Source organism: Halichoeres trimaculatus, unplaced genomic scaffold (assembly GCF_033239565.1).
Source record: "Halichoeres trimaculatus isolate MK-OKI-2021-1 unplaced genomic scaffold, fHalTri1.1 fHalTri1_scaffold_13, whole genome shotgun sequence".
Taxonomy (NCBI): Eukaryota; Metazoa; Chordata; class Actinopteri; order Labriformes; family Labridae; genus Halichoeres; species Halichoeres trimaculatus.
The window spans coordinates 31,130,593-31,156,876 of NW_027437191.1; the positions used below are offsets into that span (position 1 = coordinate 31,130,593).

The 26,284-nt window shown below is 38.7% G+C and overlaps 1 protein-coding gene across 2 annotated transcripts in view; it reads left to right on the forward strand.

The window, feature by feature from the left end:
* map3k5 (mitogen-activated protein kinase kinase kinase 5) overlaps positions 1 to 26,284 on the forward strand; it is a 120,985-nt gene that overhangs the window by 58,303 nt on the left and 36,398 nt on the right. Inside the window, exons 6-12 of one of the 2 annotated variants that reach the window (XM_074684670.1) lie at positions 238 to 344; positions 13,946 to 14,116; positions 18,037 to 18,149; positions 20,859 to 21,018; positions 21,649 to 21,802; positions 21,897 to 22,004; positions 26,150 to 26,202. In XM_074684670.1, coding sequence (XP_074540771.1) covers positions 238 to 344; positions 13,946 to 14,116; positions 18,037 to 18,149; positions 20,859 to 21,018; positions 21,649 to 21,802; positions 21,897 to 22,004; positions 26,150 to 26,202 — 866 coding nt within the window. The remainder of the gene's footprint in view (positions 1 to 237; positions 345 to 13,945; positions 14,117 to 18,036; positions 18,150 to 20,858; positions 21,019 to 21,648; positions 21,803 to 21,896; positions 22,005 to 26,149; positions 26,203 to 26,284) is intronic. The other variant, XM_074684671.1, reaches the window with a different exon arrangement.

A 26,284-nucleotide genomic window follows, 5' to 3' on the forward strand; every position in this document is an offset into this window, starting at 1 on the left:
ACGTGCTGAATTATTCAACATGGGTTGAGTATAGTAACCATGTAAGGGCAACAACATGTGATGAAGGAGCCGCTTCATTATTAACGAGCTTTTGGAGATTGAGACAGAGTGAATAACAGGACGTGAGGAATTTACCACCTCGACCTTTAAAGCGACTCCGCAGCTTCACGATCTGTAGAGTTTGAAAACATTGGAGTTCAACAAGAGCTCATCTGTGTTTCCGTTTTTTTATTCCAGGATTATGAGTCGATCGTGAAGCTGGTGGAGACCCTGGAGAAGCTCCCGACCTTTGACCCCATGGCTCATCCTCATGTGAAGTTCCACTACGCCTTTGCACTGAATCGGTAAGATGGCGAGCTTCGAGGTTCACACCTTCTGACGCTCATACTGTAACAAACACACACTGAAAATATCTACAAGTTAAACCACTCTCAGGTGGACAGGTCCTCCTCACTCGCGCAGCAGTCCCTCCCAGCTGCAGCCAGAGCAAACTGCGTCAAAATGAGTCGGGCATGTGCGGGAGTATTTTGAGTCACTTTTGCTGGTCACAAGCTTGAATAAAAGAGGAGGGTTGATAATTTGATGTTAAAAAAAACAAGAATAGATAAAAGAAAAATTATTTGTAATTATAAACCTATTACTACTGTTGACAATAGTGGATCCCTGTTACAGGCGCCGACGACATCCCATCACTACCAATGAAACGCCACAGCTTCAAGTCACTATTAACCATGACATAAATAGTTCTGGAGTCATCTTGAAAAAAATAAAATAAAATGTATGGGTTTAGAAAATTCAATGACTTGTGAGTTGATTTTTAATCGCTACATAGCTAAAAAAATGAACAGATAATAAAAAGGCTAAAATATAAATTAAATAATTTAATAAATAAAATAAACAAGTGTAATGAATAAATATAACTATAAAATAAAATAAAAATAATATTAAAATTAAAAAAATTGATTAAAATTAGAATTAAAAAAATTAATTAAAAGATATTAAAAGCAAAATGAAATAACTGGGTCTTGAGCCTGCTTTAAAAAATTGTTGTTAGAATCCTTTTTATATCACCAAATGTTAAACCAAACTTCTCAGAAAAAAACAGCTTGGTAAGAGGCTACTTTGTTGCTGTATTAAGGAACTTTTCAAACCCCTCTTGCAACTTTTTTTCAAAAAAGCAACTAGCGACAAATCTAGCGTCTTTTCTGCAGTTTTGAGACATAAAAACAAGTATTTATCTTCACTCGTGCAGTAGTCCCTCCCAGCTGCAGCCAGAGCAATATGCATGCAAATGAGTCACTTTTGTTGGTCTCATCCTGGAAAAAGAGGATTGAACATTTAACATTTAAAAAAAACACAAAAATGGACAAAAGATAATTCATTTGTAGCTTTAAACCTATTACTCCTGTTTTTTTTAACTTTCTGTCTCTTTATGATATCATTCCTCTCTCCTGCAACGGCCATGACAATAACATGCAAATGACTCATTATTCAAATTAGGTGATGGCGTCAACTTTAAGCAACTTTGGGGACAGCCAATAGCAACTTTCTTTACTGAGGAGTTGGCAACTCTGATGGATATAAGCTTAATGAGCACACACTACATCCAGCCAGTAGAGGGAGCTTCAAATGTTTTGGCTTCACTAACAGGAAGCTGATGTGCCAACCTCCTTTTTTAATGATAGTGGAAAACTACAGTGTTAGTACTTGTGAAAAGTACTAAAAACTGCAGTACCTCACATGGCGACTTGAAGATGGTTCAGAAATCTCTTTGCTATACTTTGGTGTCTGTACAGAAGACGCCTCACGCCAAACCGTAAAAAAAGACTGTACATTGAAATAAATCAAAAGGATATTTTCTGTTGTTTTCTTTTTTTTTCTTATGGAGAAAGAAGATCAGAACTCACATTTTAAAGTCAGTTGAAAACAAGTTTTCAAGTATCTTTTTTATTTTACGAGCCAAACTTTGCAAAAAAACAAAACTCAGTCGCCCTGATCCTCTCCAGTTTGTCTGTTCATGTGTCTGGCTTCGAGGAAAGGATCAGCCAAGGTTTTGTGAATGATATTAATTAGATCCATTGCTGGTAATAGCTCTGTAAATGATCGCTAATTTTTGTTTCCCTGCAGGTAACCACCAAAAGTAATTATCCTGCTTCACGCAGTAATTTTAATAATTAAATTTAATTAAATACATGTGCGACAAGGAAATTAAACCATTGCTGAAACAAAAATGACTCTTGACTTTCCCTGATAGTTTCTTATGGCGGACCAAAAATTCTAAAAATTAAAAATAAATACAAGTGACAGTAAAAAAAATATTAAAAAATAAATATATACACAAGTAAAATAAATAAATAAATAAAAGTAAAAATTAATACAGAATTAAATACAAAAAGAATTGTGGAAATAAAATTAAATATCAATTTTTAAAAAAAGGAAATAAAAGCGCTGTGCTCTCATATTTATCTATTTTTATATTTATATTTTTATTTTTTGGCAGACACTGCCACCATGAAATACAGAAAAATATTTACAGAATATTTAATTCTATTTCCACATTTATTTTGTATTTATTTCCGTATTTTGTTCTTTTATTTGTTTATTTATTTATTTACTTATGCATATATATTTTTATTTTTGTTTTTATTGTCACTTTAATTTATTTGAAATTTTGGCATTTTCAGTCCTCAATAGATTCTGTCCTTGTCATCCACAATTCAACCAAATATGACTGGACTTTTTTAATGTTACTAAATCTCATAAACATTGACTTTGAACTGGATTTGAAGATGTAAGAAACTTTCTCGAGGAGGTTTATCTTTTATCAGTACCATTTTTTGTCATTTAATACCAAGGAGTGTTTGTTTCTTTGGGATATTAAGACTTTTATTCTTTCTTTTAAAATCTGATTTTTTGAAAGGCTTACGCAAGCAGCAGTTGGAGGAGTTTCCTCTCTGTCAAACTAAATCTTGAAAAACTAACAGTTAAACTCAGCAGCAGCTGCACATTCAGCCTCAGCCCCCTCAAACAGCAGAGATATTATTAGTCACATGTGTGCAGATCAGCTTAGGAAAAAAAACACACACAGATGTACAACACAGAGAGGTTTTAACTGCCTGTTTTCACACCAGCTGCTTTTCTTGTAAACTTCCTGCGGTTTTCATGGCGCGGCTGCCTGAAACAGAAATAAAGCATGCTGCTCTGTAATGTGGCAGCAATCAGAAAGTGTTTTCGCAGGAAGCCAAGAAACCCGTGTGAGTTTGCTGTTACCGTCTGGCTCTTAACCAGAACGTTGTATTGAGTTTGTGAGTGGGCGGAGACTTCATGTGAGATGAAATCATACAATAAGTGGTGATGAGATGAGACTTCCCCATCGAGAGCCTGAAACGCTGCCCTCAGGTTTCAATCAGGAAGTCACGAGCAGAGAGTGTGGAGTCTCAGTGGAGTCTAAATGACTTTCATTTTCGTTTTGATGGACTTTCTGCATGTTGGTTTGTGTTTCATTCAGTTTATTTTAAGTTGGTGCAAAAACAATTTACTTTTGATACTTGATCCCTATTTACAGGTTCTACATAGAAATGTCAAATCTGTTTCCACTTTTTTCCTCAAGTGTCATGTTTCTGTTTCTACAGCTGTACAGAGCAAGAAGTGAGGGAACATGTATCAGCAGCCCTTTGTATACGTCAGGAATCAGTCTGTATGGAGAGCAAAAACAGGCAGAACCAGATCCACGGTGACTTATCTGAGGCCATGTCCACATGTGGCTGGGTATTTGGGAAACCGCATATATTTTTATACATTGAGGCCTGCCGTCCTCACGAAACCACAGTTTTAGGTCACTGAAAACAATATTTTCTGAAAACTCTGGCTTAAGTGAAAACAGAGTTTTTGGTTCTGAGACGTCACAGCTGAATAACAGGGGCTCATCCTGATTGGTTGGCACAGGTTTCGCGTGTAAAAAACACTGACAAATATTAACTACACTCACTGGCAGATTTTTCAGGTGAGTGTGATGAAAGTGTTTTTAAAAACAATCAAGGCTGAGATATTCATTTTCAAAACTACCCAGGCTACGTAGGCCGAAAGATGATTTCTTTATCTTTATGAACAGATACCAGGATGCAGGTGTAGCTACTGGTCCGTTCTTTATCAAAAGTTTTATCTGTCTTGAAAATCTGCTTAAATCTGTGTTGCCAAAGCCCCTCTCTAGCAACATTTCCAAGCTCTTCTTGGGGAACTCTGAGGTGTTCCTATGTCAGGTGGGATAAATGAAATAAACTCTGAGGGGCCATTTCTAAAGCAAAGGTTTTAGAATAGAATAGAATAGAACTTTATTGTCATTGTAACAAGTACAATGAAATTGAAGTCACAGCAGCAATCAAGAAAACAAAAGTAAGAAAGTGTATAGAAAGTGCAAAAAGCTCCATAAGAAAATAGATGCTGACAGCTTGTCCATCATTGTCCAGTCAGCCAGCCTCCACCTCCACAGGGTCCAGGACTGAGCTTCTTCAGCAGTCTGTTCAGTCTCTGTCTCCTGGATCCTGTCTGCTCACAGCAGGTGAAGCTCTTCCAATGTGGCGTTGGTGTCTGATGTTAGCTCTGTTAGCCATGTCTGTGAATAGCATGATGCTACTCTACCTTCTGGTATTCCCTCTGTTGCTGGGTTAGCATGGCTAGCTCGTCCATCTTATTGGAGATAGATCTTAAGTTCCCAATAACGATGGATGGAAGGACAGGTCCATGTTTTCACTTCTTAGCTCACACCTGAGAACCAGCACGTCGTCCTCACCTCCTTCTCCTCACCTTGTGGGAAACATCAGGCCTTGCACCAGTTAGCAATGACATGCTACAGGCTGCTAACAGCTGATTTCACATGTAAACAATGCAGCCATGGTTACATGTAGGATCTCCAGACAAACACAGGAGCAAAAATAGTAAAAAATATCACTTAAGCCACAAAAAGTTTGGTGTCCATGACCAACAAATGAGCCATACAAAGTAATGATCCGCTCCAAATACAAAGATGACGAAAATGCGTTGGGGATGCGTTCTGACTTCCCGACTCCCTGAAATGCATCAGATATGATCAATCTGACCTCCAATCAACAAACATTTAAAAAGTTGTTTCCTTCAATTTGTGAGTATAGACTTGACAAAGTTTACATTTCTCCGTCAATCATTTTTAGCTCTTTACATTTTGGGGTCTCAGAAGCTGGAGTTGCTCCCAGCTGTGTGAGGCAGATCCCCTTCCCATCACACATAAGGGTCTTTGGTTTGAATCCCCAGCCTGGGATTCAAACCATGCAGGCCTGGCTTACATTTCTACTTTTACAAACCAGCATCTCGAGTCATTAATTGAAAGTTAATCTCAAGTAAATATAGTCGTAAAGCAACAGTGGATGACCCACCTCTGTGCGCTGCAGGACTGAGAGATACAGAAGATCGTACCTCCCTGCAGCCATCAGAATCTATAATTCTTGAAGATGAGCTGCATCCAAACTACATGAATTTCCCTCCTGGGATGAATAAAGTATTTTTTATCTAATCTTATCTTATTATCGTTTCTCTTTAAGGCTCTTATTGCCAAAGGAAGCCTCTGTGTTACTTCCTATTTACTGTGAAACTGAGACTCACCAGAAACAGATGAATTTGCACTTCTCCTTCCAGTTTTATGAGCCACGAAATGACAGCATGTATTTTTCAGACATATCAGGATGAACTACATTTCACCTTTGAGTCCCAGGATTGTAGAAGCTTGAATTAAAAATTACTGATATTATGACTCTGCACATCAGCCCGTTAAAGTAGAGACGTCTCTTCATGATGTTCGTTCTTGAATTGTGGCTGTATAAATCAAAACATTTCACTCCTTTCATCGAGTCGTTGCCCAGCAGCAGTCGAAGCCGCAGACTGTTATATTCAGCCTGAACAAACGTCAGATGATTATTCTGAGATGAATCCACAGGTTGGAGTGTGAGAGCACTAATTGGTTTCGGCCTCTTGTCAGCAGTAGATGTGTGTGTGTGTGTGTGTTGGGGGGGCAGGTTTTGGTTTTTCACGCTGCTGGGAGCCTGACAGGACTGAGGGAAGAATCTGCTTCGTCTAAATAGCGATCAGCAGCAGTCTGCAGAGAAACACGGTGAAAAAGACTCGGGAGAAGAGAGCAGGTTGTGTCTCAGACGCGCTCTTCCCTCTGGACTGTCTCCATGGTAATATCTGTCAGCTCATATGTTTTATTTAACCTTCACGCTCCGGGGAGAAGCTGCGTTATGTTTTTTTTCTGGATGTTTTCTTAATGGCTGTCACACACAATGTGTCTGTTAGAGACTTTTCATTTAAAAAAAACACTTAATTAAAAACTTATTCCCAGCATGAACTGAACGTATGATCCTCCAGGAGAGGTTATGAGTAGCTGTTACAGTTAAGGCAAGCACCACGTGAAATACGGGACGAATTGATTTAAAACGGGATGCAACATTTGAGTGTGAAATACGGGACGATTCCGTATTTACGGGACAGGTGGAAACCCTATTCTAGAGCCAGCCTCAAGCAGACACGAGAGAAACAGCAGATTTTAGCACTTTTACCACTTTTTTTTTTTTAACAATATTTTTATTAAAGTTTTAGATACATATCAAACTTTGTATCAAATGTACAAACATTTTCATTTTCATTTATGTCCCCTCAAACAAGTGCTCATTCACACACACACACACACACACACACACACAAAAATAATAATAATAATAAGAATAAAATTAATAATAATAATAATAATAATAATAATAATAATGATAATAATAATAATAATGAAAATAATAATAATAATAATGAAAATACACATAAAATAAAATAACAATAATAATAACAATAATAATAATTTAAAAAATATAATAATAGAATTAATAATGATAATTTAAAAAAATGATAATAAAGAGAAAAGCTTAATAAATAAATAAAAAAGGCAGGATCATTACATAATGTTATCCAGTCAGTATTATCCCTTTTATTAGTCAAGAATGACATGAATGAGTCCCAAATAAAGGCAAACTCCTCTTTTTTTCCTTTTACAATATATGTCAATCTTTCAAGTCCAAGACAAGTCAACAACTCCTTCTTCCATATTGCCAGTGAAGGTGGTTCGACATTTTTCCAATATAGTGCAATCACTCTTTTTGCATGGAGAAGACCAAAGTCAACAATTTCAGATTGCTTCTTTGTTCTGATGAGGTTTACTTTTACCACATTTTAATTTGCTTCGTGACGAAGCTCATAACCTTAATAACTCATACATCAAACCAATTGAAATGAATTGAAATGCCATTAATCTGTTCTGGACCACAACCTTGAGGTTCATAACAAACTGTAAACCTCTAACTCTTCATTGTGAGTTGAACTCTCAGGTTAGATGGCCTGCTCTGGCGACCTGGAGGCTCACACTCACACACCTTCATCTATAAGGCAGCGCTTGGTCTGCTGCCCCAATGTTTGTGTTTTTATCATGAAAAAAAGGACTGGGCAGTACTCTCTGCTTTCTCAGGACCTCTTCATGCTCTCTGTCCCAAACGCTCTGACAGGAATTGGGAAAAGTGTCTTTGGGTACTCTGTACTCTTGGAACCAGCTGCAGAACGACTTAAAGCTCAAGGAGCTGGTGTCTTTGAATGTTTTTAAATCTGAAGTAAACTATAAGATGTCAGTGGCTGTGTCTCAATTCAGGGGCTGCAGTCTCGGTAGGCTGTAGCTTTCGGAGGACCCGGCCTTCGTGGCCTGCGTAGACCGCAGAGGCCAAACTCAATTAGACGGTCTGGTCTACGAAGCATTTCCTGTTTGTCACCCTCTATGTCACACAGCGCCGCCCTCACCTGTCAGGCTTACATTACTTTTTAAACACACGTAAACCAAAACCTCACATTTAAAACTATAATAATAATTTATACTATTTTTATTACTTTGTGTTATTATTATTATTATTATTATTATTATTATTATTATTATTATTATTATTATTATTAAATATTATTATTATCATTATTATTATTATTATTATTATTATTATTATTATTATTATTATTATTATTATTATTATCTTTATTGATCGAGTGTAGAACCACCATTTACATGAGAGTAATGCAACAATGTACATTTCTAACATTTGAACAAGTGCTGGGGGGATGATAGATAGAAAAAGGGTAAAATACAAGCTGCTGAAATGATTTAATGACTTTTTTTAATTCTCCATAGAAAAATAATAAATCACCAAGTAAGCTTTTTTCCCCAGATAATTTACATTTATGAACTTTTTTTATATATATATATATTTAACCTTTATTTAACCTTTATTTAACCAGGAAGTCCCATTGAGATCAAAAAATCTCTTTTTCAAGAGAGACCTGGCCAAAATAGCAGCCGTACAGAGTCACAGTATATGGAAAATGACACAACACAATCAACAGGTTAAAATAAATAAGCAAATACACACATTGGCTTTCAAGAAAAACAACCACATGCCTCTGTCACCACACTCTAAATGATGCTCTTAAATTCATTAAGAGATTATATTTTTTATAATAATGAGAAGATTTATAAAGAACTGTTTTTCCTCACTATATTACTCGAAAAGAGCCCAAACAACACATTTTTACACAGAAAAACAAAATATTCTTTGATGTTTTAGAAACACAATCACTCCTTCTGAAGTCCGGCCATGTCCATCATCTTCGGTTTACACGCGCAATGGATCTTGGGATACGTGAGGCTACGAAGGATTCACCGAATCCGTCCTTCGTGGCACTCGAAAAGGAGGCTGGATTTGTCGGCTGCATTTGGAGGAGCCTTTCAAATGGGACGTAATCGGTCTTCAAATTCAGCTTTTGTAAAGTTTTGCAAAATTACTGCAAGCACAACACTGGTGCTTCCACTGCGAGCTGACCTCTTAGAGTAAGACATGAGATGCTGGGTGGACGTTGCAATTTGCTGTGACAGGAATGGGGTTTCTGAAGCTGGCTCGTAACCTAAAGTTTTTCTCCAGAGAGACGGCTCATACCTGAAAAAACACCCCAGAGGAAGACACATTTGTGAATCAAGGTGCCACTGTAATGAATCCTCTTAAGGAGAGTGAAAATAGATTCAATTCTACCTTTTATTCTGTCCACACAGACTGTTTATAGCCAAACCTGCCAAAACAGAATTTGGACAACAAACGGAAACCGAAATTTCTGATTTGGAAATCTTGTTCTTTGTAGGAGCAGAGGAATCTGGCACAACGTTTAAGGTGCACAGAGAATAAAAAACAAGTCTAACAGTGTTGAGTTCTTTGCCTGCAAAAGGAGATCAGGGCAAAACAACCCTCATTTTTGGAAAATTCCCAGTACATTGACATAAAACTTCTTTAAAATGGTTTAACCTAAAACAAGCTTTGCATTATTTTAATATTAAAATGTTTTTTTCCTGATCAATCTCACTTAAAGGAGGTTACACGACTCTTGGTTCAAAGTTTGTAAAAACTAAAAACTGAGGCTGACAATTGTTGTAATTTCTTTGAAAGCCAGATTGTTTATTTAGTCTCAAATTGTCAGAAAAATTAGATTTTGTTTCTGAACTGATTTTGGGAATTAGAAACATTTTCTTTGTCGCTCCGCTCTGAATACCTCTGCAGAAATCTCAGCTGTATTCTGTTTTGTTTTTCTATCAAAGCTTTTATGAACCTGCCTTAATTTCATTCACTCCAATGACTTCTGAAGAGCTCTTCAGTTAATTTCCTTTCAAGAGAATTGCCCCCTCTTATATTTATGAATGGGAAATCATTTGACGGCCTCAGTTGTTTCCTCAGAGGTTTGTAATAAAAGCTTTCAGCGTGAACGATCCTCAGCAGCAACACTCGAAGCTCAGAGTAAAACTAAAGTCTTCAGATGAACTCAGTGACCTCAGCCGTTGAAATCCTCTGTCCAGGTATCACTGACTACAAACAACAGCTGCTACACACACAAACACACACACACTCACATAATTATACAGTATACACTCACACAAGTAGCTCCCATGCACACACAGCTGGTGTTTACTAATTTAATCCACTTCGTCCAAAGCAGGGATTCTTTTATGCGCCCAAGAATATACGAGGCTGTAATGAAGGGTTTTCACATTTTCTCCATTTGTTGTTCAGTAAACACACAATACACATGTTACATAATTCAAGCGTAGTAATTATAGTGATGCAATATTACATCAAGAAGATGTATCTGCTGTTTTATAAACACATCAGGAATGGTTTAAATGTTAATCAGCCTCTGAGAGAACAACAATAGAAAGAGAAAGCTGTATGAAATCTGACATGAACATTTAAATTATCATTTTGTGAGCCGTATAACATGATTGCAAGCTTCAGAGAGTTTTTTTTTGTGATCAGATGTTCTGTTTATTATCAGAGTGAGGTTTAGATCATATCAACACGAGTCAAAAGACATAGATCCTCACTTAACTCATTTAACATTTGGACGCACATGTACATGAAACAGAAGTTAAAAATTATATTGAATTTATGAATAAGTAAAAACAGGCATTAATGGGAGGGGGAAAAAATGAAGAAAGAAACTTCAATCTTAACAACTTATGCATACAGATATCACAGTAATATGTACAGAGCTTTAGTATTTTCCAGAGCCTGAGACAGAGTGTCTATTAAGCCATCTCTGATCTGGCACCATTGATTCGAGCAATTGAGCAATTTTCCGGTACTTTTTTGTGTTTATGTGTTGAAAGATATCAATTAGTTTAATAATTTTTTATTTTTTTTTCGATTTAACCTAATTATTCTTCAGTAAATAACTTTGCAAAGCTGTGTTCATGTCCAGCATGGAAAATTGGCTACTCTCCCACTCCCTCACAGTCACAACGATGCGTTTAGGTACTTAAACATGGTACCTTTTGATTTCATGTGAATTGCTACCGGGTACTTTGGACCTAATTTGGTACCCATCAAGGTTGTAATAGTTAACTAAAACGAAACTAAACACCAAAACTAAAAATTAAAATACATTGCAGTTAACTCAAACTAATACTAGAAAAGAAAACAAAAACGATAAGTAAACTAAAACTCTATCTTGTGTTCACAAAACTAACTGAAACTAACTAAAATTATAGACAAAATTCCCTTAGTTATAGTTTTTATAGCCTTTAGGATTTAAATTAATCCGACACATTTTCCCAACCAATTTTAGACAGTTTTAGGCAGTTGTCAGTGCCGTACAGCACCATCATAGCAGCGTATAGTGACAAGCTTGTTTAATGCACTGACTGGTTTACTACTGTTTACGAAACGTAGTGGAGCAATGAATCAGAGCATCTGTTACAGTTTAATTGTTACAGAGTCCAAGTTTTTATTTATTGAAGGACATATTATATTGTTTTTTTAATAATTTATGTTAATATAATTTTTTATGTAATTTATGTCAACATTATTTTTATATAATTTATGCTTATATTTGTATACTGAGTTTATATTATTTTCTTGTGTTTAAGGCAGCAGCCAACAGTTCAGTATCAGCATTGACTGAGCAGTGAGCACTATGTTGGACTGGAAAATAAACAGTATTAGAATATATTTACTCTGACCTTTTTGAATCCTGCACCTGGTTAATAAGGTATGAAAAACTAAAACTAAACTAAAACTAAACTAAAACTAAACTAAAACTAAGCCTTGTTGCAAAAATCAAAACTAAATAAAAACTAGAATGCCCGCTCTAAAACTAATTAAAACTAAACTGTAATGGAAAATAAAATGTCAAAACTAACTAAAATTAAACTATAATTCCAACATTTGGAAAGCTTGGAGTCAAAGAAATTTAGCTGAAATAAATAAGTTAAAAATGATTATATAGAAAATATAAACACAATACTAAAATTGTAATGAAAAATTATATCTACTTAAAAACGTGTGTGTGTGGGTGGGGGGGGGGGGGGGGGTGTTTGTTTTTTTTTGTTTGTTTTTTCGAAAACTTTGAAATAGGACTTTGGCAAAAATGCTATTAGGCTAACTTAAAGGTGTAATTGTTCGTTTGATTTAGATAAACTTTTTGTTATACTGGTTAAAATGATCTAAATGTCCCTGTGCGTACATTTCACCAGCGTTCACTGCCCCTAACTCAATGTGTGCTCCTGAGAGAAACTACCCATACCCCGATTGCTGGTCCTCCAGCTAAACAGAGCAAGAAAAGAAAGATGGAGGCTTTCTTTTCTTGCTCTGTTCCCCTGCCTCTAACTACTGCCCCTCTCGCTTGACCTCGGGCCTGTTCCCTCTGACCCGATGAGGTACTTGGCTCTGGGCTGTAGTCTGGATCAGAGTTTAATAAACTCACACCACAGAGGTTCTGACAAGCAAAAAAAAATGTGGTATTTAGTTAGTCCTGGAGGACTGCCAACCCTGCCTTTAATGACAAAAAATTGTTCAATAACACAACATATCATCCTGTATGGTAGAATGCTTTGTGGGGAACAGTTTCAGCTTGGGGACAACTTCTGCAGTTCCTAAAGCGTCCACTTGGGGCTTGCTCCAAAGCCAAGGAACCCCTAGTAGCGCCCATTTTAACATGTCCATGTTTCCAGCTAGACAAATATGTTAAAAGTCTGATATAAAACACTATTTTTGTCACGTTATTCCACTGATTGGCTGTACCAGGATTATTCTAATGTTCTGTTTCTGTTTTGACCATATTAAGGCGAGGCAAAAATAGGGGCGGAGCTTCTTTGACTGACAGATGGTTGCATTTCACAGTTCCTCAGTTCATCTGCACAGATTTTTATCATTATTATTTATTTATTTATTTATTTTATTTTTTTATTTTTTGGTCAAGCACTATGTGTCACCACTCTTGTGTATGAAAAGTGCTTTATATTATTTATAAATAAATAAAGTCTGAATAATTGTTTTTGTCTGTTCCCATGTGTTATACCTACCACCATCTTTAGGTTTCATACCCCGTCTTTAGAAGCTAACTGGTGATAAAACAGAGTCTGAGTCTGTGTTTGGTAAAGTCTGTGATCATGACAGGAATAATCAGCTCTTAGAAGCTGATGGTAACAGTTGCTGATGTTCTGTGGGCGTGAGTTTGATTTCATGTCTAACTCAATGTTTAATTTCTGCTGCATCTGTTTTGATTCTGTTTCCATCACGTGTCCACGTGTGTGTCAGAAATCCTTTTCTGAAATTGTCCATTTTAATTACTGCTGCTGTGCTCTGAATGCTTTAATAACACTCGGTGTTGTTCAGTGCTGAGGGTGTGCACTCATTACTCATTACTGTTCTGGACTGTTGTGGACACTCCTCTAGTTTATGTGTGATTATCCTCAAATAGAAAGTAAAGAAAAGGAGGGAGCTGATTGTTTGTGAAATGGATCATGAAAGCCTTTTACCATCCCCTTTGAAATGAAGTTAATCATCTTTAAATCTGAGCTAATCCTTCTTTGTATTTAAGACTTTATTTATTCTCATTTAAATCTTTTATTACGACCAGCAGGAATTCATACTTCTGTATCCAAAGCTGAGTGTGCCTTACGAACACTATGACTTTGTTTTGTGATTGTTGTTGTGTTGTTTTCCCTTTGATATTAATTTTTGGGTCTTTTTCTCTTTCTTTTGATTGAACAACTTTAGAGAGACAGGGAATTTTCCTGTCACAGCAGCTCACCAAGTGCAAAAATGCAATAATAACAATAAGGATAGAATATAATACAAATATGAAATTACATTTTTTAAGAAATAGAAAGACTACATAGAAAATTGTGGTGTATATGGTGGGATAAGATGTAAAGAGATGGCTCAATGACAGAAGAGCAGTCAAAGTATGTCGGTTAAAGACAGCTCATTTGAAAAGTAGAGGTATCACACTTTGACCTTCCTCCTCTCTGACCTCCATGTTCGTGTGTCCTTCGTCTTTCTCCTGCGTGTAGGAGGAACCTGCCCGGTGACAGACAGAAAGCTCTGGACATCATGCTGCCCCTGGTGGAGGGCGAGGAGCAGGTCGCCTCAGACATCTACTGCCTGGTGGGACGGATCTACAAGGACACGTTCCTGGAGTCTCACTTCACCGACACGGCGAGCAGAGACAGCGGCACACACTGGTGAGGATGACTTTGGTTACTCAACCACACAAAATTATTATTCATTAACCATAATGCAACAGAAAAGACGTATTTGGCAGGAAACTTTGTGTTTAGTTTAGTTTTTGGTTGGTAGCGTTATGACCTCACAGAACAAACCCTGCTGTAATACAAACCTGGAACCTTTCTGCAGTCAGATAATAATTAGACTGGACTGAGGTCTTTAAACAGGTGTTCTTGTAAGTGCAGCTATTTCGATCTGCAGGAATTGTGACTAAAACTTTTTTCCTCAGGAAACTAGTAATTATACTGAACTCAGAATGGTAACTCTTAATTGTAATAACTGACATTATGTCTTTTATGGTGACGTTAGGTTCTTTTTACGGCATCGACCAAAATGCTTTGGTAGTACTGAGTAAAACATGCCTTTTACTTTGGTGCCAAGCTTCAGTACCCAAAGGGTTAATCCCGTGGTCCGGTGATTGGCTGTAACACTGCAGATGGTTGCGGCACGCAGGTTGTTACCAACTTATCAGCTCTGCTGGTGTGTTTAGTGACTTTTCAGATGCCTATAGAGTATTTTTGGTGGAATAAAGGCCGCTACCGACTAGGGATGGAACAGTTCACATAATCCATGGTTTTGTGGTCACGGTTTACTGTTTGGTTCATACATTGTTGTTGTTTTTAGCCACGTTTCTTTTTACCATATACCCTAATAATCCAATACTGACAGATTATTTTCAATCAATTCTGTCATGTATAGTCATGAAAAACCTGAACGAATGAGGCTGTTACCTGTTTCAAACGTCATGCAAGCTGAGTGAAGCATTGCTAATTTCAACATGCCAACTCCTCAGTAAAAAAAAGTCTCTATTGTCTGTCCCAGAAGTCACTGAAAGCCACTAAATGACGCTGCTGTCTAATATGCACAATAATCCATTTGCATGTAATTGTCATGGACTCCGAAGGAGAGAGAAATAATGTGGGAGAGACAGAAAGCAGGGAAAAACACAACATCATAAATATGTTTAGAATAGAATAGAATAGAATAGAATAGAATAGAAAATACTTTATTTATCCCCGAGGGGAAATTCAGGAGTCACCGCAGCATTTAAGAAAACAAAAGTAAGAAAGAGTATAGAAAGTGCAAAAAGGTCCATAAGAAATTAGATGACGACATCCCGTCCACTACTCGTCCACCACTCTCCAGCCCAGCCAGCCTCCACCTCCACAGGGTCCTGGTTGGACTGAGCCTCCCCAGCAGTCTGTTCAGTCTCTGTCTCCTGGATCCTGTCTGCTCACAGCAGGTGAAGCTCCTCCGATGTGTCGCGGCGTCCGATATCTGCTCCGTCAGCCACGTCCGTGAACAGCATGATGCTGCTGGATTAGCACAGTTAGCTCCTCCATCCCCTGGAGCGAGATCCCACGTTCCCAACAACGATGGATGGAAGGACAGGTCCACGTCGTCACCTCCCAGCTCACATCCGAGAACCAGCACGTCGTCCTCACCTCCTTCTCCTCAGCTCGAGGGAAATCATCAAGCCCTACACTAGTTAGCATTGACATGCTACAGGCTGCTAACAGCTAATTTCACATGTAAACAATGCAGCCATGGTTACATGTAGGATCTCCAGACAAACACAGGAGAAAAGTAGTAAAAAATACCGCCGAAGCCACAAAAAGTTTGGTGTCCGTGACCGACAATGAACCATACAAAGTGATGATCCACTCCAAATACAAAGATGACGAAAAAGAGACGAAAAAATTACAAGAAACGGACAAAGACGAGAGAGCTGCTGCAACAGGCAGCTACTTGGGTAGCGCGTTTACAACTACAAATTAACTTTCTTCTGTCAAATCTTGTTTTTTAATGTCTAAATATCAACCCTCCTCCTCTATCTGGGCTGGAGACCATGGGAAGTGACCATAATGAGACACTCACTTGTGTGATTTCGTCGGCTGTGAGTGAGGACTGTCTGTGTTTTGGATTGGGGAGGGGCTAACTATAGCACATGCTGACCAGTGAGGAGATCAAAACACGCTTTAACCTCAGATTCTCCAAACACAAGAAAAGTCACAAGAATTGTCGCCTTTAAAAAAACTTGCAAGAGGGGTCTGAAATCTGAAGTACTCGACGCCAAGGGTACACCCTCTAACTCTGTCTTCTACGCTTGTCATGTAAACATCAAACACGTCTCCCCACAACTGATCGGAGCTACATATTGCTTCCACTGAGCTGTAAAACAAAGAAAAAAGAAAAACACGAGCAGCACACACCCCTAACTGAGCGAGGAAAACCGAACGGTTCAGGGTTTTTTTATAAACCGTTTTAATCCCTAGTACCGACAAATCTAGCAACTTTTCTTGAGTTTGGAGACTGGCGTGAAAGCACGTGTTGATCTCCTGCACGTGCTGCTTCTCATCTGTGCTGGGTCACGGTGCTGAGCTCCTCCTCCATCCGGGAAAATTACACTACAGCTGAAAAATAAGACTTAAGATTTGTACCGTCATGTGTATTGTACTTTTCTTTTTGTAAGACTTGGCGTTATAAAATTGTAACTAATACCCAGCCGTATGTGTACCCTGATTTAATTATTTGTCTCATGTCCCATCTGTTAACATGGAGGAAGAGTTGTTAAAGCCTACAGTAAACTGCAGTTAGCCAGGAAAGTTTCAACTTTTTGGTTTCACTTTTAGAACCTGTCATGTCATCCATCATTTTGTGCAGCAGTTTATGGTGAGATATTATATCTCTAGCTGCTGGCTACACTTGAGTTCTCGACTAGTTGTGTGTCTCTCCTAGAGGCTACTGTTTTTTCAGGCAGTACATGCTCGGCTCTGATTGTAAAAAGAAGTTTAACTTCCTTTAGGTCAACCCATCTGATCACGACGCCACGGTACAACAACCGCACTGGGACAGGTGCCAGGAATAAAAGACATTTTAATTATTATCGTGAAGACAGAATTACAAGTCTGATTGAAGTCAGAAGGCGGGACGCGGAGCTGCAAATGACGGCTTATTACAGCCGCAGCATTCAGAAAGACGTTCAGCTCGGCACAAGTCGTTACACTTTTATGCAAATGAGTGAAATTATGTGAAGAGAATGCAGCGATTCCTGTCGTGTGAGTTGAAATGAGATGATGCAAGAGGCGGGAAATGCTTTAATGAAAGGGGAATGGTGTGTAATAGCTCCTTATTAAAGAGTGTAGAAAGGCTACCTGGGGTTATGGGAAATGGAAATTGTTTTGTAGCTTTTGTGTTGGGAACCAAAGACCAAAACTTTTAGCTGAGTAAAACACTAAAATCAGGATTGAGGGCAGCTCTTTATCTGTTTTTCATTCAGAATAACGATAGACTAAGAGTAGAAAACTGACAAAAGGAGTTGACTCGGCTTCACACCCACCGCATTAAAGATCTCCAGCTTCTTCTCGATGCTAATGACTCAGCTCAGAATGAGTCGCTCCTCGAGGCTTTCCAGTATCTTCTTCAGTCCAGACTTCGTCTCACGCCAGAGCTAACAATAGCTAACAGAAGTTGACTTAATAACAGCTGGCTGATTTCCTTCATCTACTAATTGCTCCTCAGATCTCATATCTCTCTCCGTTGAATACGCTGCCTACATTATCGCGCTCCCATCTGGTGATTATTTTCAGATCCCTGTCGCAGTTTGGCAGAGGAGCACTAATAACGCTCACAGCCCTCCCCTCAGCTCGGCAGATTGTTCATTAAATAAATGAAATTTCTTGTTTGGCAAAGGAACTTGCAGTTATGGTTTGTTGTTCTGTGGTCCCCGCTCAATATGGCCGTTATTGTTTTCTCTAACTCGATGTGTCTCAGGAAGCAGCGGAGCCATCAGTTATCTCAGGGTTTCTTGGGATTTGATGTGACGCATATCTTGGAGGGTGATGTTGATGACAGTCGTTTTGTCGTCTCCTCGCAGGTTTAAAAAGGGCTTTGAGTCAGAGCCAACACTACACTCTGGTATCAACTATGCTGTTCTGCTCCTGGCAGCTGGACACCAGTTTGACACGTCCTTCGAGCTCCGCAAAGTGGGTGAGTGGACGCGAGACTTGATGTCTGTTCTTCATCAACGTCAGTTCTTATTAACTGAATTTGTGAGCTTTTATTTTGTCATTTACATCATGCATGGAGATCAAGTTTAAGTGATTTTATGTCATTTATAAGGAGCCACTGAAGAAATGAACAAGTGTCCAATGTCTTTTCTGAACAACCTTGACCTCACTTGACCTCAACAGGAAAGGTCACCAGGTCAAGGATAAGGATATCAGATTGACTGCTCTGATACCATATTGATGTGTGTGTCTGTAGTATAAGAACTTCAGTCCACCACATGTGGTCTAAACAAATGTTGTCTTTGTCACATGAAGAGTAAAAGCTCTCTGGTAAACAAGACCCCTTTAAGGTTTTTACTGGTTAGGAGGCAGAGTCACTCTTTAGGACAACAGAAATCTTATCTGATGTTGCAGAAAAGGATTCAATGTGTGAGGTTAATAGGTTACCCTTGTAGCATTTGGTTGTCTTATGTTGCGTTATGTTTAATGAAAACATCCCTTAATGTTTTGTTACATTAGATGATATAACGTGAACAAAGCGTCACATGTATTTACATTACGTTATTTTTCATTATACCATCACATAACATTTTATCCAATGCTTTTAATCACATTACGTTTACTTTGGTTTCATTGCTTCATGTTGTGTTATGCTATCTTTGGCTAACTTATGTCAAGTTAAGTTTTAAAATTACATTAACTACGCTCGGAAATGCTATGAAACACTAGGTTACATTATATTAAGCTGCATTACATTATACTATGTTACGTTATGTCATGTTATGTTTTTCCTGTTATGTTGCGTTATCTTTGGTTAGCTTACGTCGTTAATTTTCTATGTCACATTACGCTATGTTATAATACGCTCTGTAAGTTTACGATACACTACGTAATTCATCATAACACAACGTTTCTTTATGCTGCGTTTCACCAGTTTCTATAGGCTATGTTATGCTATGTTACGTTACATTACACTATGCTTCTTTATGCTGCGTTACACTATGTTGCATTATGCTAAGTTATGCTACGTTACGTTATGCTACGTTACGTTATACTACGTTACGTTACACTACGTTACGTTACACTACGTTACGTTACACTACGTTACGTTACACTACGTTAAGTTACACTACATTTCTTTATGCTAAGTTATGTTTGCTATGTTACATTATGCTATGTTACGTTGCACTACGTTATGCTATGTTACGTTGCACTACGTTTCTTTATGCTAAGTTACGTTCCCTATGTTACATTATGCTATATAACGTTGTGCTATGTTACGCTACATTGCACAACTTTTTTTAATGCAAAGTTATGTTACGCTATCTCACATTATGCTATGTTACATTATGCTACGTTGTGCTACATTGCAGTACCTGTCTTTATGCTACGTTATGTTATGCTATGTGACATTATGCTGTTACGTCACGGTACATTACGCTACATTACACTGCGTTTCTTAATGCTAAGCTACATTATGCTTTGTTACATTATGCAATGTAATGTTACGCTACATTAGGCCTCATTGCACTATGTTTCTTTATGCTACGTTAGGTTACATTATGCTTAATTACGTTATGCTACATTACACTACGTTTCTATATGCCAAGTTACGTTAAGCTACATCCCATCATGCCATGATAGGTTTTGTCCTGTTATGTTGCCCAATCTTTGTTTAACTTATGTCAAGTTAATTTTTTGGGGTTACATAACGTTAGGTTATGCTATGTTATGTTACACTACATTTTGTTGTGCCCTGTACATCAAGCAATATTATGCTATGCTATGTTCCAGTATGCTACATTATGTTATCTTAGGTCATGTTATGTTTTTTTTTGTTGCTGTGTCATGATAGGGTAGTTTGTATGACGTTAACCATAAAGCAACACAAAATGGTGTATACTGAAATATCATAGAATTAATTTTATATAATAAGATACATGAATGTGATATAGCGTGATAAGATTTATAAAGATAAAGTACAGGGGTCGCAGATGGCCGAGCGGTCCAGGTTGCATCCCATGAGGTTCGCCCTCGAGCAGGTGGCCTTGGTTTGAATGCAGCCTGTTTCTCCTTTGTCAGTTTCCACCCTCACAATGTTTCCTGCTCTATCCACTGCCCTGTCCTCTGTGATTAAAGGCATGAAAAGCCTAAAAAGTTAATAATATAATTAAAAAGCAAAGGTTTTAAGTCAGTCGTGCCCAAAGAGGCTGTGAATCTCTGAGAGAATCTGTGCAGCGACGAAGCACTCCTGGTTCTTAAAGCAAACTTACTTTACACATATCTTAAAAATGTCAGTTATATCTGATTTGATACAGAACAGTCTATTCATTTTATAAGATCTCCTCCTGTTTGGCTGCTCGGGCTCTGATCCAAACCATCTCCTGAAACCTGAGGCTCAGTGAAGCTCAGGAATGTGAGAAACAGAGGAAACAGTCCTGGGAATCAGCCTGCAGCTTCTGGATCCACCCCACCCTCCGTCTCTGTAGACCCTGCTTACCCCTGTGCCGTACAACCCCCAGACCCCCACCTGCCCCCTTTAATGGCTGGTTACTGCAGCAGGACGTGTAGCAACAGGCTAACAGCTTCCTTCTGCAAAACACTGCACAGATTATTTCAGTTAGCTTTGAACTTTTACAAACAGAACTTTAATGCATCTACCTTATCTTGGTTTGATTTTTGTTTCCAGGGGTGAAGCTGAGCAGCCTGCTGGGGAAGAAGGGCAGTCTGGACAAGCTGCAGAGCTACTGGGATGTGGGCTTCTTCCTGGGCGCCAGCATCCTGGCCTGTGATAACACCAGGGTCATCCAGGCCTCTGAAAAACTCTTCAAACTCAAGGCCCCTATTTGGTGAGAGCACAACAAGTAGTCTTCATGTACGGATGCCAAAAGCAGCCTTCAGACAGAGCCCTTCACCATCTGTGTGCACCGGTTAGCCCTGAAACAGCAGCCATCTGCGGCTATTGTCACCAGCATTTGGTGCGTCCTGGATAGAAAACTGCTCTCCAATCCAGAGTGTGCAGCTAAACGTCTCATCAACAGGAAGCACAGACAGGAAGTTGACTTTAAAGTAATACAGAAAATTGTCTGATTTGCTTTATTTTCCACCACAAACACAGCATCTTCTTCTTCTTCTTCTTCTTCCTCTTTTCTGTTTCAGTTGACTTATCTTTTACATTTAACGATTTGTATCCGTTCTCTGAGACTCTCTGAGGCCAGATGTTCAACATGTGGAGGAGTACAGTAAACAGTCTGCAGCTCTCAGACCCCGCTGTGCTCTGTTTGTTTTTGTGCTGTGAAATCTCCTCAAAGAAACATGAGCCCCAGCGTGGAAACACAAGCAGATGATCGTTTGTTTATGTCATACTTCAGGATCTGTTTTCAAGCATTGAAGCAATGAACGTCGTTCAAACTGTTGTTGTATTCACACAGATTTGGATCTCGTGGTTTCCTGTCTTATATATTGTTGATTACTTTTAGGTATCTTCGCTCGCTGGTGGAGACGATCTTAATTTACCAGCAGTTTAAGAAGCCGGGCACGGAGCAGCCGCCCCCCAAACAGGAGCTGGTGGACTTCTGGATGGACTTCCTGGTGGAGGCCACCAAGAAAGACGTCTCCTCCGTCCGGTTTCCTGTGAGTGGAGACTCACTTCACTTAAATAAAGCAGCTCAGGAGAGGAGTTATCGTTCTCTTTAAAGGAGTATTGACACATTTTTCTCTGTCTTAGGTTTTGATATTGGAGCCGACCAAAGTTTACCAGCCTTCGTATCTGTCCATCAACAAAGACGTGGATGACAACACGGTGTCAATCTGGCACGTCGCCCCAGATGACAAGGTGGGTGGATGTTGTTACCTGACCTTTATTCTACCTGCACATTATTACGGCTGGAATACACCAGATCCGTCTGCAGTCCGTCTCCGCTCCATCACAGCAACGAATAAGAAAGGTTTTGATTCAAGTCGATCTGTCAACTTACAATAGATCCACTCCGTTGCAGTCCGTCTGCGTGGCTAGGGATGCGTACCGAATTAGGTACTTTCATAGGTACTGACCCGGTACCGATTTACTTAATCAATCAATCTTTATTTATATAGCGCCAAATCATAACAAATGTTATTTCAAGACACTTTACAAAAACATTTACAGGTCTAGACCCGTAAATGTTAATAAAATTTTATTAGCAGAAACCCAACATCAAGACAAGATAAGGAGTCTTATCTTATCTTAATCCACCATGAGTACAGGACTTTGCAGCATTTAGCAAGTTACAATGGAGAGGAAAAACTTCCCTTTAACGGGCAGAAACCTCGGACAGAACCAGACTCATGTTAGACAGACATCTGTCTCGACTGTGTTGGGGTTAGAGAGACAGATTTGGGAGAGAGAGTGGGAGAGAGAATAATTGGGGGGGATAGGGATACACACACGCGCACACACACACACACACACACACACACAGAAAGGGAGAGAGAGAGAAACAGACGCAGTCTGAAGTTTGGCGCTGTGGCGACAGTTAAGGTGAAACCAGCAGGCCAAATCCAAAGCTGTAGCAGCTGGTGTCGGACAGGAGCACAGCAGCAGGCCGTCTTCTTCACCGATCCCAAGGAACCTACAAGACAAACTCAGACCCTCCCAGAGAGGTGTATGGTCAGTAACTATAACAGGACATTAAGACTAGAAGTTAGACTGACAGAAAAAGAGGGAAACAGGAGCCCTGTGTGTCAGTTCCCCCCAGCAGTCTAAACCTATAGCAGCATGACTAAGAGCTGGTTCAGACCTGATCCAGCTCTAACTGTAAGCTTTATCAAAAAGGAAAGTTTCAAGTCAATTCTCAAAGGTTGAGATCGTGTCTGCTCCCCGGACCTCAACCGGTAAGTTATTCCAAAGAAGAGGAGCCTGATAACTAAAGGCTCGACCTCCCATACTACTTTTAGAGACCCTAGGTACAACGAGCAGACCTGCATGTTCAGAACGCAAAGACCTAGACAGATTATACGGAACGATTAAGTCTTTAAGATACGATGGCCCGATGCCATTAAGCGCTTTGTAAGTCAAAAGAAGAATTTTAAACTCTATCCTAGATTTTATAGGTAACCAGTGTAGAGACGCTAACACTGGAGAGATGTGCTCTCGCCTCCCAGTCCAAGTCAGTATCCGAGCAGCAGCATTCTGAACCAGCTGAAGAGTCCTAATAGACTTATTAGGACAGCCGGATAAAAGAGAGTTACAGTAGTCCAGCCTAGAAGAAACGAAAGCATGGACCAGTTTCTCAGCATCGCTCTGAGACAAGATGTGTCTAATTCTCTTGGTAGCCGCGTTTCCACCAAGCTGTCCGGCGTGACAATTCTGTCGACCAATCAACTGTCTGCAGTGTTGTAGCTCCACCTTTTGAGAGCAGATCCTGACGTCTGGCACCCATACAAAAGGGTCCCAAGAAGTGGGACAGCTCGTCTCGGTTATTTGGGGATCTGTCCCGGGATTAATCAGTGGAAACGCCACAAAATGCATGTCGCACCGAGACGAACCGAACTGGTCTGCTTGGTGGAAACGCGGCTATAGAACCAAAAGGTACCATGTTTAGGTACCGAAATGTATCCTTGTGACTGTGAGGGAAAGGAAAAGTAGAAAATGTTCAATGCTGGACATGAACACAGCATTGCAAGGTTCTATATTGAAGAATAAATTTGTTAAATTGAAAAAAATTAACATTTTGTTATTAAAAAAATTGATATTTTTTACCACATAAACACAGAAAAGTACCGAAAATTGGTACTGTTGAGTACCGGTACCGATTGCCAGGTACCAAGCATCTGTACCGTAACGTTTCAAATGTGAAAGGTACCCATCCCAAGTCATGTCACAGGTAATAAGCAGCTATCCTGTTTTGGAGCTGTGACGCACTAATTCAGTCGCGAGGAAATCGAACGGGACAGGAAGCTGTGGCCGAAAATTACCTTAAAACACCCAGTGACTTTCAAAATAAAACAAACTGTGTCAAAATAAGTTCCTGTTTAGCTTAACTACAACAACAAATGGACATAATGAGCAGAGCTAGACCAAGGCTGTTTCCCAAACCGCCTGCTACACTAGTAGAAATTTAGTCTGGCTGAAATTTAGTCTGTAGTAGTCAGTATGCAAAAGTTGCAAAATCTTCAGTTAACCGAAAATTCCCAGATGTCCTACTAATCCAGAAAAAATTCTCAGTATGCAACAGACCAGTCCACTTGTCATATTGTTTCCCACAGTGCATGGTGCTAACGCTGTTTGTCTGAGAAGATGGCAGGTTTTGGTGAATTACCGACATCTACTGGAATGAGTTGGCATTACAACTACAATACAACAACACTCGTGTTATACAGTCCGTGAGATACAGATGCAATCTTGTCACTTCTAGTTGTAAAAGCTGGAAAAACAAAAGTTGATCCCTTCCAGATTTATTTTGAATAAATAATAGAGAGTTAAAAAATCGATACAAATATGTGACAATTCAAATTGGCTGAGATAACAATAAAAATAAATCATGATGCTATTTCTAAACAGCAGAGGACTGTTTTTCCTTAAAAAACACAACATATGCAAACCTGAGATTTTTTATTTAAAGAGATTTTGTTTATTTTTTATTATTCATTTACTTTTTTTGACATGAGATATGTTTTACCTTTTTAATTTTTAATTTTTATTTTTTTTTATTTTTCTAATTTTTCTATAATTTTTTGTTATTTTAGAAAAAAAATGATAAAAATATAACAAAATGTATTTTGAACATTTTTAATAATTTAAAGGATCTTTTTCAGTCATATTTGATTATTCATTTACTTATTTTGACATGAGATATGTTTTACCTTTTTAATTTTAAATTTATTTTTATTTTTTTCTAATTTTTTATATAATTTTTTTGGTATTATAGAAAAAAATGTTAAAAATATAATAAAATGTATTTTGAACATTTTAAATAATTTAAAGGATCTTTTTCAGTCATATTTTGTCTGCAAGCTAATGCTCCTAAAAAAAAAAAAAAAAAAAGAAATCACATCATTAACCCAGTACTGGAAGTCATATCTAATTGTGTGTTTAGTGTATTGTTCCATCCCTAATAAATGATTTAATTTTTGGTGTAAGGTTATAAATCAAATATGAAGATTCTGCTGTGACATAATTAACAAACTAACTAAAATGTCAAGATCTACCCGAAGTTTGTTTTGTAAATTCATTATAAAGAAAAAAAAATCCATCAACTGTAGCTCTGCTTTCCAAACCTGAAAACCAGAGGAGTATAGCACAAAACAGACCCAACAGAACAGTCATACTACATACTACATGCAAAACCAGCAGGCAGCATGCAGTGCCTACTACACACTACATCCACATGTAGCAGGCGGTTTGGAAAACAGACCAGGAGTCAACAGGTTTGAGGTTTTACAGCCCAACATGAATGAAGACAGTTATAAATGGAGTGGGAAGTGCAGGAACTTTCCAGTCTCGCGTTGCGGCGTGTCAGACTAAACACGCAGCTGGTGTGAGCTGAAAAACGCAGTCAACACGCAACAAAACGGAGTCAGACTGCAGATGAATCTGGTGCATTTGAGTTGTTAGATTTCCTGGTTTTGTCATCTTTGGTGAGACTATACACGCTGATTATAAACTGCTGTTTCCTGTCATAACGTGTTGATTATTATCCATGTTGATTTTGCTATTTGTGTGTATTTTCACTTTCTGAAACAGCAGCTTATGAGTGAAGCTGATCCCTGTAAATCTGCTGCACCAGCTCCTCTGACTTATTCTGATTTAATCCCAGTGCAACAGCCAATCTAATAAAACCACTAATGTCTTTTTATTGCCGTAGATTCAATCAACACATGCCACCGCTGTGATATTGTTAGCAGGCAGCTGTAATCAATCAGTGCAGCGTCCTCCACAGGGGACGCTTTGATTGAGCCTCCACCCAGAGCTGTAATGATGTGTCTCTTTCTGTCCTGCAGCAGAAGGGGATTCACGAGTGGAACTTCAGCGCCACATCAGTGCGCGGCGTCAGGTCAGTGTCTGATGGCTTCATACTCGTATTACAGATGAGCGATGAGGCAGAGACCTCACGCCCGTCTCCAGAGGACGAGCTT